Here is a 15,891-nt window from a genome sequence, read left to right as displayed (position 1 = left end):
GGGTTTTATCACAATAGAAACCCCAACTAAGAAACAATCCTGAGAAACCAAATGAACTACATCCCAAGCAGAAACGTTTTCTTTGGTAGTACTCCCGCTCACCCCTGATCTTTTGAGTAGCCGCAACTCACACTTGACTTGGAATCTTGGTTTTGCTTTTGGTCTGTGGTTAGTAAGCTACTGAGCTACATCCATGGTGCAGGCTGAGACAGGGTGACTGTGGCCCTGGCTTGGGCTCCAAAGCCTACCCCAGTGACACACTTCCTCCAGCAAGGTCACAACTCTTAATCCTCCTAATCCTTTCAAACAGTGCCACTCCCCGGTGACTAAACATCTGAGCCTCTAAGGCCATTCTTATTCAAACTGCCATCCCAGGTTTCCTTCCCCATAGCTATGTTAGCTCACAACTATGCATACATAACCCCAGACCCAGGATCTGTTTTCTTCTTCTCAGCTCCTTGGGCTCCAGGACATGCACATGCAGGCCAAGTACAGATACACACAAATGAAAACAAAACTGTTTTCTGTCAGGGTGTTTATGTACCATGTGCATGCCTGGTGCCTGCAGGGGGCCAGAAGAGTGTCAGGTTCCCAGAAGCCAGAGCTCCAGATGGTGATAAATGCTGGCAATCGAACCCAGGTCCTCTAGAAGAATGATCTCTTAATCACTGAGCCCTTTAATTATTAAAAATCTTCCACTATTTCATGTTTTTTATTTTTAAGCTCAGGTCTCGAACTTCTGATCCTGTCTCAGCCTCCAGAATATGAGGACAGGGGTGAGCTAGTACCACATTTATTCTTAAGAGGGCACTGTTCCCTGCCATGGCATCAGCTCATGGACATTATGCCTGCTTTCAGCACTGACAAAGAGCAAGTGAAGCCTAGCAAATGGGTAAGTAGTGTCTTAAGTGAACTGACCTTTACAGGTCCTTTTCACTAGGGAGAGGGGGTGGGGGGGTGGGGGGAGGAGGTCTTAGAACCCTATTACTGGACTCTGAGAAACTGTCTGGTAAAGAAGGAGCTGGGCTGGCTCTGCCACTCCCCAGCACCTGACACTCAGGTCATTAGGGTCACTGAAGGCAGGCTCAGTGATGGAGAGCACTTGTTCCTGCAGAGGGTTCAATTCCCAGAGGAAGGTTCGCAACCCACTGAAACTCTAGTGCTGGGGGATGTGACACCCTCTTCTGATCTTCACCGGCACCAGGTATACATTCTGAAAAACTGCTCAACTGAAAACAACTTTCAAGCTGGGCACGGAGGCGCACACCTTTAATCCCAGCACTTCCCAAGGCAGAGGTGGGTACATCTCTGTGAGTTCAAGGCCAGCCTGGTCTACAGAGTAAGTTTCAGTGAACCAGTAAAACAGAGAAGACAGGGCTGGAGAGATGGCTCAGCGGTTAAGAGCACCCGACTGCTCTTCCAAAGGTCATGAGTTCAATTCCCAGCAACCACATGGTGGCTCACAACCATCTGTAAAGAGATTTGATGCCCCCTTCTGGTGTATCTGAAGACAGCTACAGTGTACTTATATATATAATAAATAAAATAAATCTTAAAAAAAAAAAAAAAAAAAAAAAAAACAGAGAAGACACTGGCTTGAAAAAAAAAAGCCAAAAGTCTTTGCTCATGTATTTATTCCGCAGTCAAGTAAATCATAACGTCAAGCCGCAGCATGATTAAAGGAGAATTACTGGTACAGCTGTCTAAAGTGCAACACTGACAGGTGTTCTTTCCCATGATGAAACAAAGACACACTTCCCTAAGGTCTGGGAGAGGCAAACAACCCTTTGAAACAAACTGCCCAACAATTAGAGGCAGACTGCAAATAATTTCTACTAGCATTTTTCTGCAAGGTGGAGCAACCCCCCGGGTGGCTAACTCAAGCCCTCATGTCACCCACCTGTGCCCTGGCTTTGGTCTCCTTCCTCAATCACACCTACACCCAAAAGGCTTCTCTGCTTCACACTCAGACACCCCCCGAGTCCCGGAGGCCCTGAGCACTGCTGGCCATGAGTGAGTTTGTGAACAACTTTCACCCAGAATCTCGTGGGAGACCAGGAGCACGATGGCTCAGCGATGGCTTGGTGTCATTTCCTTAAACAATAGTTCTAACTGTAAAACAAGCTGACATCTGACAGGCCATCTGCACGCCATAAACAAACCAGTGTATTCTTATCTTTTCCTTTGTTTGCAAAATGTTAAGGAGACTATCCAAGGGGGGAAAAAATGAAACTCGAGAATTCAAAGGGTTTGTGTCACAAAGTAAACCAGTCCTCCACAGGCAAATTCATTTGTTTTTGGGCTTCGAGGCCATGTAGAGGGCGATCAGGCAGTAGATGGTCCCTCCCACTGTGAGAGCCATGGTGGTCCGGTAAAGCATTTGGTCCGGAAGGCCTCGTTTCAGGTGGATGGGCACACCGTCAGCCTTCTGCAAGGCAAGAAGGGACAATGAGTTGCCTAGTAGGAACAGATTTTACTACAAACTGGAGAAGAAAATCTTGTCCATCATGAAAACTACTCCACAAACATAATATAGCGGGGACTGGGATGCATCAGTGTGGCAGAACACGGGCACACATCCTCACCAACGCGGCGCACGACTTTAAGTCTGCATCATTCTCTACAGCCAAGTCTGAGGCAACCAATGAGCCAAGTCCATGTTCCTAAGGCCTTTACTACAGTCTCGCTCTGCAAGGAAGAGTCCTGGAAACTTTTGAAAGGATTAGGCTCTCTGTAGGACCCTTAACTCATCTTGTGCAGACCCCAGAGGCCTCTTAAACCTTACTCGTTAGATTTAAAAGACTTACCCTGAACATGGACGTGCTCATGCAGTTCAGGATGGACCTGAACCGGGACACATTCTTGTGGGGAGACAGCCCTGTAAGGACAGCTCTGCCACTCCCCAGCACTTGACACTCAGGTCATTAGGGTCTCGATTACCTCTAAATAGATTAATCATATTCAAGTGTCAATTCTGGCTTCTCTCTGTTGATGACCTACCTAAGAAGGCTTCCTGACTTCCACCAATTGTACAGTGAACTGTAGCACCAAGAAAGCCACACACAGAAGAAAACTGGCTGCCAAAACAGCTCAGCAGTTACAAGCCATTGCTGCTTTCAAGTTAGTTCCTACAACCACTTATAACTCATCTCTGCATGAACAGACAGACAGATAGACACACACACACAGAAATTTTTTGAAGTCGTCACCGCATGTGTGGCAATCATTAATAGGTACTGGCTGATTCAGTGTCATTACACCCGCCCCTGAGTTCTCTCAGAGATTATGAAGAAGCACAGTGCACGAGTGGTCTGAAAATCCTCGTGTGAGTGGCAATGAGATCATTAGCCACGCCCCTGAAATGGGCATATTGACCTGTACAGATGTTCCATTATTAGTCAATGGGCCAAACTGAAGTAAAGAGCTCTACTTAAAGAAAAGGAGGCTGGGGAGAAAACAACGGTAAAGTAACTCAGTTTTTCTAAACCTTCCACCCCAACGCACACAGGTCCATGTGTCCCAGCTCTCTGCCCCGACCTCAGTCACCTGGAAGAATCTCTGTAGCTCTGGAACTTTATTCTTCCCAGCATAGTCATATGCTGTCACACTGGAGGTCAGTTTGGTCGGTGTGGCAAATATGATAGGCGGTGCTTCTCTGGAAACCGGCTTAAAACCCTGCAGGACAGACACAAAGAGCAACAGAGGCCATGAGTATGTCTGTGCAGCTGAGCTATTTCTGGAGGCAGCACTAATGGTACAAGGGCCAGAACGGGCAGGGTCTCTGTCACTTGCATTATGGGTCTTTGCGTGTTCTCAACCCTCTGACAAATACTCCTAGCAGCCTTCCAAAACAAACTCTACCAGTGAGATGGGAAGGACAAGAAAGGCCCCATGTGAGCTTCAAGAAGTACCTTCCATGTCTATAAGACCCTGATGTCCCCTCCTCTGTCTGGGTAAGTCAGTAAAGAGCCCATGCATGTAAGGAGGCCTGAGCTCACTCCCCAGCACCATGTAAGAGGCTGGGGATGGCAGCATCAGCTTCTGATCTCAACACTGGGAGGCAGAGTGGAAATGGGCAGATAGATTCCTGGTGCAAACTATACTGGTGGTAGTGACACACACCTTTAATTCAAGCACTCAGGAGGCAGAGGCTGGAAGATTTCTGAGATTGAGGCCAGCCTGGTCTACAGAGCGAATTTGAGGACAGCCAAGACTACACCAAGAAACCCTGTCTTGAAAACCCAAGGACTACATATTCCATGATTCCATTAACAGCAGTGCAGCACAGAGGCAGAGCACTGCTGTTTAGCACAGGAGTGTAAGAAGGTGCTGGATGAGGAGGACAGCTTTCTTCTTGAAGTTATGCAACTGTTCTAAAGTTAGCTCTGGGGGCTGGAGAGAAGGCTCGGCTATTAAAGAGTAGCTGTTGCAGAGGACACAAGTTCAGTTCTCAGCACCCGCAAGGCATGGCTAGCAACCACCTGAAACTCTAGCTTCTGGGGACCCAATAGCTCTTGACTGCATGGTGTGATTGTCTGCATATGCTTGGCCCAGGGAGTGGCACTAGTAGAAGGTGTGGCCTTGGAGGAAGTGTGTCACTGTGGGGTATGGGCTAGGAGACCCTCCTCCTAGCTGCCTGAGGACGCTCAGTCTGTTCCTGGCTTCCTTTGGGTGAAGATTTAGAACTCGGCTCCTCCCGCCATGCTGATAATGAACTGAACCTCTGAACCTGTAAGCCAGCCCCAATTAAACGTTGTCCTTTATAAAACTTATATTGGTCATGGTGTCTATTCACAGCAATAAGACCCTAACTAAGACATACGGGTACCCAAACACAGGTGTACATGCCACACAGACATACACAGTTAAAACATAATAAACCTTTTTTGTTTATGTTTGGACAGTGCCTTGGAATGTAATGTATAAACCAAATTGGCCTCAAACCTATAAAAAGAAACCTTAAGGGGGCTGGAGAGATGGCTGGTTAAGAGAACTGATTGTTCCTCCAGAGGTCCTAAGTTCAATTCCCAGCACCCACATGGTGGCTCACAACCCTCTGTGATGGGATCTGATGCCCTCTTCTGGTGTGTCTGAAGACAGCTAGTGTATTATATGAGGCTGTCGTCGAGATGCACCTGGGAGGCTGCTGGGAGCTCAGGTTGGCCTTCACCTCTTGGCTTCACCTCCTAGTCGGCTGGGCTATAGGTACACACCGCCACACTACTGACCTAGATACTTTAAATGGGTGACCTGCATGGCAGTTATTTCAGACAGGGTCTTACCGCGTAGCCTCCAATGACCAGGAAGCTCTAGAGAACAGGTCAGCCTTGAACTCGGGAAGATGCACCTGCCCTGCCTGAGTGCTGGGGTTAAGGGCTGCCCTCTTGCTCTTTTCTAAGAATCGAAGGGCAGGTTGAGGATGCAGCTCCTGCCAAAGTCCCTGCCGAGCACATGCAGCCAGCACCACAGACACAAACCACCCAAACCCAAAGGGGACAGTTTTGCTTTTTCTCTAAGGGCACAAAGCTGTAAAGTAACTTCTGCACACAGTTCTGCACAGCAACACTGCACACTAAAGCTGAAGGTTGAGGCTTACAAGCCAGTAAAAGTGTCCCTTTAGATTCCAACTAGGGATTCTAAAAGTGAGGACAATGTGAGGTCTGAAATAAGTCTGAAGTCTAGACTGCTAGTCTTTATTTCTCAAATTTGTAACTGACAAGATCTAGAGATTAGATATTTAAAAGATCAACATAAAGAGAGGAGGGAGGTTGGATAAAAATGAATTACAATTACCAGGCTGGTCTCACTCTGTAAGGGCAGAGCCCTGGAAACTTTTGAAAGGACAGGCTCTCTGTAGGACCCTTAACTCATCTTGTGCAGACCCCAGAGGCCTCTTTTTTTTTTTTTTTTTTTTTTTTGTTCTTTTTTTCGGAGCTGGGGACAGAACCCAGGGCCTTGCGCTTCCTAGGTAAGCGCTCTACCACTGAGCTAAATCCCCAGCCCCTCCAGAGGCCTCTTAAACCTTACTCGTTAGATTTAAAAGACTTACCCTGAACATGGACGTGCTCATCAACTAAGCATGAGGATTAATGGGATCCAAAACCAAGACCAAAAAATAAGGTTCTGAAATAAGGCTGGCTGGTTTGGAACTGGCCCGTCTAAGGTAATCACTCAGCTGGTATGACGGTCACCTACTTTACCTCAGAAGGACGTGCAAAAGCAGCAGCTACCTCAACAGCTTTTAATAATTCCATAAACTATAGAGATTCAGAACACACTTTTAAAATTGTCTTATTTCATTATTTTTTTTAAAGATTTGTTTATGTATGAGTAGGCTATTGCTGACACACCAGAAGAGGGCATACTGATGGTTGTGAGCCACCATGTGGTTGCTGGAATTTGAACTCAGGACCTCTGGAAGAGCAGTCAGTGCTCTTAACCGCTGAGCCATCTCTCCAGCCTCCTTATTTCAGTATCTTATCCCATCAATTATGAATTTTGCATTTTCCCCAATGAGGCTCAGCTGTTTTCAGGGCATTGTCCATTCACAGTGCAGCCTGTTGGCCCTCAATGAAGAACAGGCATGGTCCTTCACCTTCCTGTAACACGGTAAATCACCCACCCATTGTATAGCCAACAGCCAATGTTTTCAGGCACTATCACTCCGGAGACTCAAGCTCCCCCACATGCCTATTTTACAGAACGAAACCCCAAGTTCTAGACCTGGAGGCGGTGTCCCATGTAGAGGCAGGCAGATCTAAGGTCCAAGTCAGTCTGGTCTACACACTGAGTTCCAGGAAAGCCAGAGCTACAGAGAAACCTGGTCTCAAAAGAGCAAAACAAACAAACAAAAACCAAACTGAAGTTCTTATAACAGCTTTAGAGCTTCGTGGTGCTACATGGGCACCCTTCTCTGTACTCCCCTATTTCAGCCCCTTCCTTCCTTCTCCTTAAACCCCCGCACCTCCCAAACTGCCAGCTGTACTTCCCAGCACCTGACATTGCCGCTTTAGGGAAACTTTCAAAAATACCTTTTTTGGTTTCTGCCATGGTGGCTCACAACAGGTCCATGTATCCTGAGCTGGCCTTTAACTCACTTGCAGCCCAGGCTGGTCTTGAACTCCTGATCCTGTTACATCTGCTTCCTGAGAGATAAAATTATAGCATCACACCTGCTCTACTTTTGTGAAAACTGCATGTCCTCCTCCTGACCCTGAAAACAAGCTATCCCACTCTCACACCTTGTTTTCTCCACAGCATTAACCACCAGCAAACATGCTACACTCCTTTATTTACTGTCTCCTTATGCAAAGGAAGCCCCACAGATGCAGGATGCTGGTCATGTTTTGGTCACTAATCATAAGCAGCTGATAGACAGCGCATTCCCTACACACCTGCCAGACAGGTGACTGCACCGCCAGCCTGCAGCTTCACCACAGTAGACTACTAACTGGCACTTGCCAGCAGAGCCTCCCTCCTGTGGCAAGGGGAAATTAATCGATAGGCTATACTTACTTACTTACTTACTTACTTATTTAATGTATGTGAGTGAGTACACTGTCGCTGTCTTCAGACACACCAGAAGAGGGCATCAGATCTCATTACAGATGGTTTCGAGCCACCATGTGGTTGCTGGGAATTGAACTCAGGACCTCTGGAAGAGCAGTCAGTGCTCTTATGCACTGAGCCATCTCTCCAGCCCTAGGCTATACTTTTTAATGCTGATTCTGTACATAGTCCCTACCTCTAAACAGTTCACAACACTTAAATTCGAATTGTTTAATTGCTAACAAGTAGGGAAGGAAGGTCTCCCAGAGATTGAAGGCAGGGCCACAAGAATGCTAAACAACGACCCCCGGCCACCCCTCCGGCCACCCCTCCAACCTCTCACTGCTCCTAACTGTACATTTTGTTTTCTTTGGGATAGGGTCTTGGGAAGCTCAGGCTGGCCTAGACTTCCTCTGCAGCTAAGGAGGAGCTTGAGCTCCTGCTCCTCCTGCTTCTACCTCCCATGCTGCACCAGGACACTGAGTTCAATTTTTAAAGAAACAATATGTTTATTACATGCAGCGTGAACAGGTTTGGCAGTGCTTAAAAATTTTAAAAAAAAAAGGTTAATTTTTAAATTCTATGTACTGTATGTGTTTATGGGGGGAGGGGTGGCACATCTGTGTACATGTAAATGCAGGTGCGTCCGAGGAGACCGGCGGAGAGGCTCAGATCCCTTGAGGCTGGAGTTACAGGTTGAAGGCCAATAGGCTGGGATATTGGCAATCAAACTTAGGAACCCCGAAAAAGCAGTAGGTGTTAATTAATGGGCTGGCCATCTCTCCAGCCTCCAGTTGAAATGTTTAAAGACAAAAGTAATCCAGATTTTCCTCTTAGAGCTGACTGGCTCAGCATCTCTGCCTCTGAGGTCTAAGGAAGGTATAGACAGGAAGTGTTTCCCTGGGGCTAGGGTCAAGGCTCTGTTAATATCTGCTCTTGCTGAGGGCTCACGCGGTGGCTCACAACCATCCTCAACTCCAGCTCCAGAGGATCCCACGCCTCCTGACTCCTGTGGACATGGGACACGCATGTGGTGTACATACACCCATGCAGGTAAAACTCTCGTAAAGAACATATAATGTTAAAGTTTTTAAATGTTAACCTATCAATCTCCTCACCTCTGATTTATGACTGAAAACCAGATTAAATCTTCAGTGACGAAAGTCATTTCTAAGTGAAGCTAGACACCCTCACCATGTCTCTCTGCTAGCTCATACTCCAATGCCTCAAATTCACTATCAACTTCTCAGGACCCGGCTGAATGGAGAGTGCTGCTCCCTCCCAGTCCCACATCATCATGAATACTCCTTCTGCATGCTCAGCGTGCCATGCATCACTAAGATGGCGCTACCCCAACTTTCTGCATCCAATATCCTATTTACTCCCTACAAAATTTACTTATTTTATCATAGGCCTTTCTTTCATGACTCCCCTCCACAGTCAAACTCAGTGTCTCCTCCACTCCTCTTGTCCCTCAGTTCCCCACAGCTGGACATCATTCTAGTGTCTTTAGAATGGCTGGGTCACAGAATAAAACTGTATTTCTCTTTTAAGAAACTGCTAACTGGACACAAGCTAGAATCATCAGGAAAGTGGGACTCTCAATTAAGAAAATGCCCCCTAGGATTAATATAGTAAAAATGGCCATTTTACCAAAAGCAATCTACAGATTCAATGCAATCCCCATCAAAATACCAATCCAATTCTTCAAAGAGTTAGACAGAACAATTTGCAAATTCATCTGGAATAACAAAAAACCCAGGATAGCTAAAGCTATCCTCAACAATAAAAGGACTTCAGGGGGAATCACTATCCCTGAACTCAAGCAGTATTACAGAGCAATAGTGATAAAAACTGCATGGTATTGGTACAGAGACAGACAGATAGACCAATGGAATAGAATTGAAGACCCAGAAATGAACCCACACACCTATGGTCACTTGATTTTTGACAAAGGAGCCAAAACCATCCAATGGAAAAAAGATAGCATTTTCAGCAAATGGTGCTGGTTCAACTGGAGGGCAACATGTAGAAGAATGCAGATCGATCCATCCTTATCACCCTGTACAAAGCTTAAGTCCAAGTGGATCAAGGACCTCCACATCAAACCAGACACACTCAAACTAATAGAAGAAAAACTAGGAAAGCATCTGGAACACATGGGCACTGGAAAAAATTTCCTGAACAAAACACCAATGGCTTATGCTCTAAGATCAAGAATCGACAAATGGGATCTCATAAAACTGCAAAGCTTCTGTAAGGCAAAGGACACTGTGGTTAGGACAAAACGGCAACCAACAGATTGGGAAAAGATCTTTACCAATCCTACAACAGATAGAGGCCTTATATCCAAAATATACAAAGAACTCAAGAAGTTAGACCGCAGGGAAACAAATAACCCTATTAAAAAATGGGGTTCAGAGCTAAACAAAGAATTCACAGCTGAGGAATGCCGAATGGCTGAGAAACACCTAAAGAAATGTTCAACATCTTTAGTCATAAGGGAAATGCAAATCAAAACAACCCTGAGATTTCACCTCACACCAGTGAGAATGGCTAAGATCAAAAACTCAGGTGACAGCAGATGCTGGCGAGGATGTGGAGAAAGAGGAACACTCCTCCATTGTTGGTGGGATTGCAGACTGGTAAAACCATTCTGGAAATCAGTCTGGAGGTTCCTCAGAAAATTGGACATTGAATTGCCTGAGGATCCAGCTATACCTCTCTTGGGCATATACCCAAAAGATGCCTCAACATATAAAAGAGACACGTGCTCCACTATGTTCATCGCAGCCTTATTTATAATAGCCAGAAACTGGAAAGAACCCAGATGCCCTTCAACAGAGGAATGGATGCAGAAAATGTGGTACATCTACACAATGGAATATTACTCAGCTATCAAAAACAACGAGTTTATGAAATTCGTAGGCAAATGGTTGGAACTGGAAAATATCATCCTGAGTGAGCTAACCCAATCACAGAAAGACATACATGGTATGCACTCATTGATAAGTGGCTATTAGCCCAAATGCTTGAATTACCCTAGATCCCTAGAACAAACGAAACTCAAGATGGATGATCAAAATGTGAATGCTTCACTCCTCCTTTATTTTTTTTTTTTTTTGGCTCTTTTTTTTCGGAGCTGGGGACCGAACCCAGGGCCTTGCGCTTCCTAGGTAAGCGCTCTACCACTGAGCTAAATCCCCAGCCCCTTCACTCCTTCTTTAAATGAGGAAAAAGAATACCCTTGGCAGGGAAGGGAGAGGCAAAGATTAAAACAGAGACTGAAGGAACACCCATTCAGAGCCTGTCCCACATGTGGCCCATATATATACAGCCACCCAATTAGACAAGATGGATGAAGCAAAGAAGTGCAGACCGACAGGAGCCGGATGTAGATCTCTCCTGAGAGAGACAGCCAGAATACAGCAAATACAGAGGCGAATGCCAGCAGCAAACCACTGAACTGAGAATAGGTCCCCTGTTGAAGGAATCAGAGAAAGAACTGGAAGAGCTTGAAGGGGCTCGAGACCCCAAAAGTACAACAATGTCAAGCAACCAGAGCTTCCAGGGACTAAGCCACTACCTAAAGACTATACATGGACTGACCCTGGACTCTGACCCCATAGGTAGCAATGAATATCCTAGTAAGAGCACCAGTGGAAGGGGAAGCCCTGGGTCCTGCTAAGACTGAACCCCCAGTGAACTAGACTATGGGGGGAGGGCGGCAATGGGGGGAGGGTTGGGAGGGGAACACCTATAAGGAAGGGGAGGGGGGAGGGGGATGTTTGCCCGGAAACCGGGAAAGGGAATAACACTTGAAATGTATATAAGAAATACTCAATAAAAAAAAAAAAATTAAAAAAAAAAAAAAGAAAAGAAAATGCCCCCTTACATTGGCCTGTGGGCGGTACCACTCCTGGGTCGGTGTTCCTCAGTGCTATAAGCAGGCTGAGCAAGCCAAGAGGAGCAAGCTAGGAAGCAGTGCTTCTCTACGGCCTCTGCTTCAGATCCTACTCTGACTTCACTTAGTCATGGAGTGCAGGATGATGTCATTATGCAGGTGAAGGCAGGTATAGGAGAGAATGAGGCCTGTCATTGGATGAGAGGGAAGGATGGGCGGGAGAAAAGCTTTAGGAGGAGACTGGAGTGAGGGGGAGGAGCAGCCAAGAGAACATGGAGGATGATGTTAAGTTCCTCTCTGCACATTTAAAGGTTGTTATGAATATTCTTTAAGGGATGGATGTGTACAGGGATTTGTATTTCTAGGTGGGCAATTATCTATTATCAATTGGATCAGAGGTTATTGTGTTGTGCGTTCTTTTATGTGGCAATTTAATTGAGTTCAAGTGAGTGTGTGGTGGCTGGACACACTGAGCCACCACGGAATTGGATGTGTATATCTGGCATGGTGGCAACCTGCCTTGGGAACTAGATGGGTAGAGAGATGTTGCCAGGCTCAGAGAATACCCATTGGCAGTGTGATATGGATTGGGGCTGAGTGGGTGAGACGCTTTGCTGAGTGAGATGTAAATATCTAATAGATGTCATGTGGCCCTACGGTACTGACTCTAGTGCGGGTTTAAAAGAAACCATCTTATTAATTTTACTGCCAACAATGGAGAGTAACTGGAGACAAAATAAACTCTCTCCTCCCCAAGTTGCTTTTGGTGATGGTCTTTATCACAGCAATAAACACCCTAGCCAAGACACTACCAAAGTACCTTCCAGGGTGGCTACCCCATTTTAAATTCTCTCCAACACCATAGCAGGCTTCTGGTTTCCCTACATCTTCATCTCCACAGGCTATTGTCTGTCTTTTGATCATAGGTGCTCTGGCAGACATGAAGTATTTCACTACCGCCTTGATTTGCTTTTCCCAACTGACTAATATGTCAAGTACCTTCTCATGCTCCTCAATTTACTTGTGGCACATGTCACAAAAAAAGACGAATGCTTTTCAATCAGCCACCATCAAGCATTCCTTGAGTCATTAGTTGCCATGAAGTTGATTTACAAATGTGCTACTGTTGCAGAGGAAGCATTTCCATATTTGGTTATTTAATCCATGCTACCTACTCACTTTATGTACTGGATGTCATGAACATTTTCATTGTACAGTGCACTGTGTCCAAGGAAGGAAGACAAAACACTACTAATTATGAGGTCAGAGCACGGAGGAGAGGGGATGAGCGTGACCCTGAAAATGCTAGAGCAGGCAGAGGAGTGATTCTCACGAGGCAAGAGAAATCTGGTTCAACTTCTAGGGTCTGACCCTGAGCAGTTTATTTTTGACATATTTAATGAACACAGAACAACTATGGGCAAAACTTTTCTCTTGACAATTATCACAACAAGCTTAAGAGATAAATCAATTGTCAAAAAGTAATAAGTCGTGCTCCACTATGGCTTCCTCTTCAGTCCCTACCTCGCGCAGTGATCGGTAGAGCTGCTAAGACAAAATAAACCCTTTCCTCCCAGAGTTGTTTTTTGTCATGGCCTTTTGCAATGAACACCTAGCCAAGACACTCTCAAATGAAGACACCCAAACTAAGACACGCATTTGCAAAGTGCATTTCTTTAGCAAAGTATCTATGCTGCGGGAAACAGTGCTCAGAATAAGGGTCTAGGGAGGAAAGGTCTGGAATAGGCAAGTCAGCTCTTCTGCAAGTACACAGGAACCCTTCCATACTAATGGGTTCTACTGACTGAGAAACAGTGCTCGGAAATCTGGGGTAGGCGTAATATCCTGTGGGGTTCAGGGTGAAGCACAGACCTACAGATAGCAAAAGGTCACCAGGTCACTGAATAGATCCAGTCCCAGCTTTCTGGATGTAAATGGTGTAAGTCCCCTTTGTTGAGAGCCTGACAGTTTTAACGTTCCTGGTTCCCCCAGTGCTATCTGTGGACACAAGTCTATAGGGACCGTGGAAGCCAGCCCAAATCTACAATTTATAAACGTCCACCTAACCTTGCTTCTTTCCACACCGCCTAAGCAAAGTTTAAATGAGCTGGAGATGGAGCTCAGTGAGAAAGCACGTGTCTAGCATTTATGAAGTCTTGGACTCAATCCCTACAACCATATAAATAAATGTTTTTGAGTAACTTAGAAATTCTAATACTAGGGTGAAATCTAATTCAAGGGGAGCCAAACACACCCCACCCTGGATGTCCTGTCTATATCAAGGGCATCATTAGGCAATTCCTGCTCTGAATATCAATTTCATGTCGTCATTTAGTCAGATTTTTACTTTCTCCTTCTAAACAACAAAGCTTAGACTTTGCTTCAGCTCTACTAAAAACAATCTACAGGACTAGAGAAATGGTGAAGCAGTTAAGAGCACGGGCTGCTCTTTAGGGAGGACCCAAGTTTAATACCCTGCACCCACATGACTCCCAACTGGCTGTAATTCCAGTTCCAGGAGATCTGGAACCTCCTCTGGCTTCTGCAGACCAGACGGCATGAAGACAAAACACTCATATACGTATGCACTACAGAAGGTACAATGGAAACAGCCATTTCCCTACGTCTTCTGTCAAGAAATCAGACAATACTGGCAATCCTTTCCTTACAACTCATTACACTGGGCTTTCCAGATACCACATTAGCTTCCCTTCTAACCCTGGACTGTTCTGAGTGAATTTTCCTCATTCCCTTTCACATTTCTGTAATGGAACAATCGTCTCTCTTTTTTTTTAATTTATGTACTTCCAGAATGATCTCTCCATCAGCAAAGAGCCGCCTACCAGCCATGTCTGCTAAACACCACATTCATAAAACTCAGCAGCTACCAGATACATCATATCACCAAAAACTGAACACCTAAAAACACTTAAGACTTTTCCTCTTCAGCCTCCCATAAAATTCAAACTCAGTCCTTCTTGGCCTCCATTATCCTGAAAGTACATCTAATCTTGGATTGAAATCCTACTTAAACACTCTCCCTTAAGATGTGTCCTGTAAGGGTAGACATGAGGCAATAACCAGTCTCTGTTACAGCCCATACGAGTCACTATTCTAGCTAAGGCTTTTCAGCTTCGTGTTCCAGCAAGGCTTCTCGATCCACTCAGAGCAATGATTCAGCTTCTGGAGAATATATATATCATTTATCCGGCACCAACCATCTGCCAAAAAAACCCCGCTCACTCGACACATAGCATTTAACCCAAATTAATACTGCCCTGAACCAGAAAATGCTTTTGCTCACAAAAAAAAAGTAGCCGTCAAGGTCACTAGATCAAGGCTGCTAAATTTAGTACTAACCCAGTATGAATGGACCTCTAAAATACCACATTTTCACAACACTGAGGCTGGAGATGGAAGCGTCATCAGTAGGATCTGTCTGGATAAATGTCAGATCGCCCAGTGGTCACGGTCACCGTCTGCTACTTTAAAATTAGCGAAAGCTTAAACGTTGTTGGCTGTCACTCCCCATGCTCTCCTCAGTATAGGAAAAAAAAATCCATGCCTTATGAGCAAGCTTCTCAATCCCGCCCTCCTCAGTCTTCCATTTGGTAGCTGGTGAAGCTGCTTTCTGAGAAGTGACAGGAGTAGTAACGTAGGGAAGTCACAAAGGCCACCTCAAGGAGAGAGAGCGGAAACTCAAATTCAGTTAAGTCTCCTGCGCACCACAGACTCTACGGGAAATCCATCTTAAATAAGCAGCCACCCCAAGGGTCACCTTGACCCCCGCAAGGTATCAGACCTATGTTTTGTGCCATGCAAACCTTGCCTAGGGTGCCGTACACACAGAGAAACCTCGGCGACTGCTCCAAGCCTGCGTGAAAGGATACCAGGAGACGCGAGTAAGCCGGACCCATAGGCCGGCAGAAACCCCTCCCGGCTCGGACGTCGCGACTGCCTGCCTCGGGCCGCCGTTCTCTCGCTCAAGGCGACGCGGCACACCCGTACCTGCGGAGTATAGGCTTCCGAAGCCCAAGCACTAGCCAACTTCTGCGTGAAACTGCTAAATTTGTAGTACATGTTGGCTGAAGCCAGCTTCACACTGCCGCTGCCTGTGCGACCGCCCTAGAAAAGGACCCGGCTTCCCCTTTGGCCCACCCAAAGCTCGGCGCAAGGACCCAGATCCAAGATGAGGACTGTCTAGATAGCGCCTGACCCAAAGTATACCCACTTAAGCAACGTCAGGGAAACAAACCGCGCTCTCTCAAGACTTAGGGACGTAAAAAGCTCTAAAAGACATGGAAAGAAGCTGTGCTGAGGCTTTCCGAAAACTCAGGCTTCTTTGTGCTGCTCATTTGTATGTGGGCAGTACCAAGACGCTATGACAGATGCGCAAGCGTCCTTTGGACAAAGAGGGCGGCTGAGAGCGCCACTCGCCC

The 15,891-nt window shown here is 46.0% G+C and overlaps 1 protein-coding gene across 9 annotated transcripts; it reads right to left on the bottom strand.

The window, feature by feature from the left end:
- Positions 1-1,617: 1,617 nt before the first annotated feature.
- On the bottom strand, positions 1,618-15,838 carry Cox7a2l (cytochrome c oxidase subunit 7A2 like). 9 transcript variants are annotated; one of them, NR_174178.1, is made up of 5 exons: positions 15,684-15,838; positions 7,532-7,654; positions 7,032-7,145; positions 3,547-3,675; positions 1,618-2,428 (listed from the first exon to the last, which is right to left on the bottom strand). NR_174178.1 is itself a non-coding variant. In NM_001106704.2 (3 exon segments), coding segments are annotated over 3 exon segments (363 nt in total). In that variant the 5' UTR covers positions 15,370-15,617; the 3' UTR covers positions 1,618-2,287.
- Between the last annotated feature and the right edge of the window lie 53 nt (positions 15,839-15,891).

The sequence above is a fragment of the Rattus norvegicus genome, chromosome 6 (assembly GCF_021556685.1).
Source record: "Rattus norvegicus strain SHRSP/BbbUtx chromosome 6, alternate assembly SHRSP_T2T, whole genome shotgun sequence".
NCBI lineage: Eukaryota > Metazoa > Chordata > Mammalia > Rodentia > Muridae > Rattus > Rattus norvegicus.
This window is presented reverse-complemented; position numbering and strand designations above follow the sequence as displayed.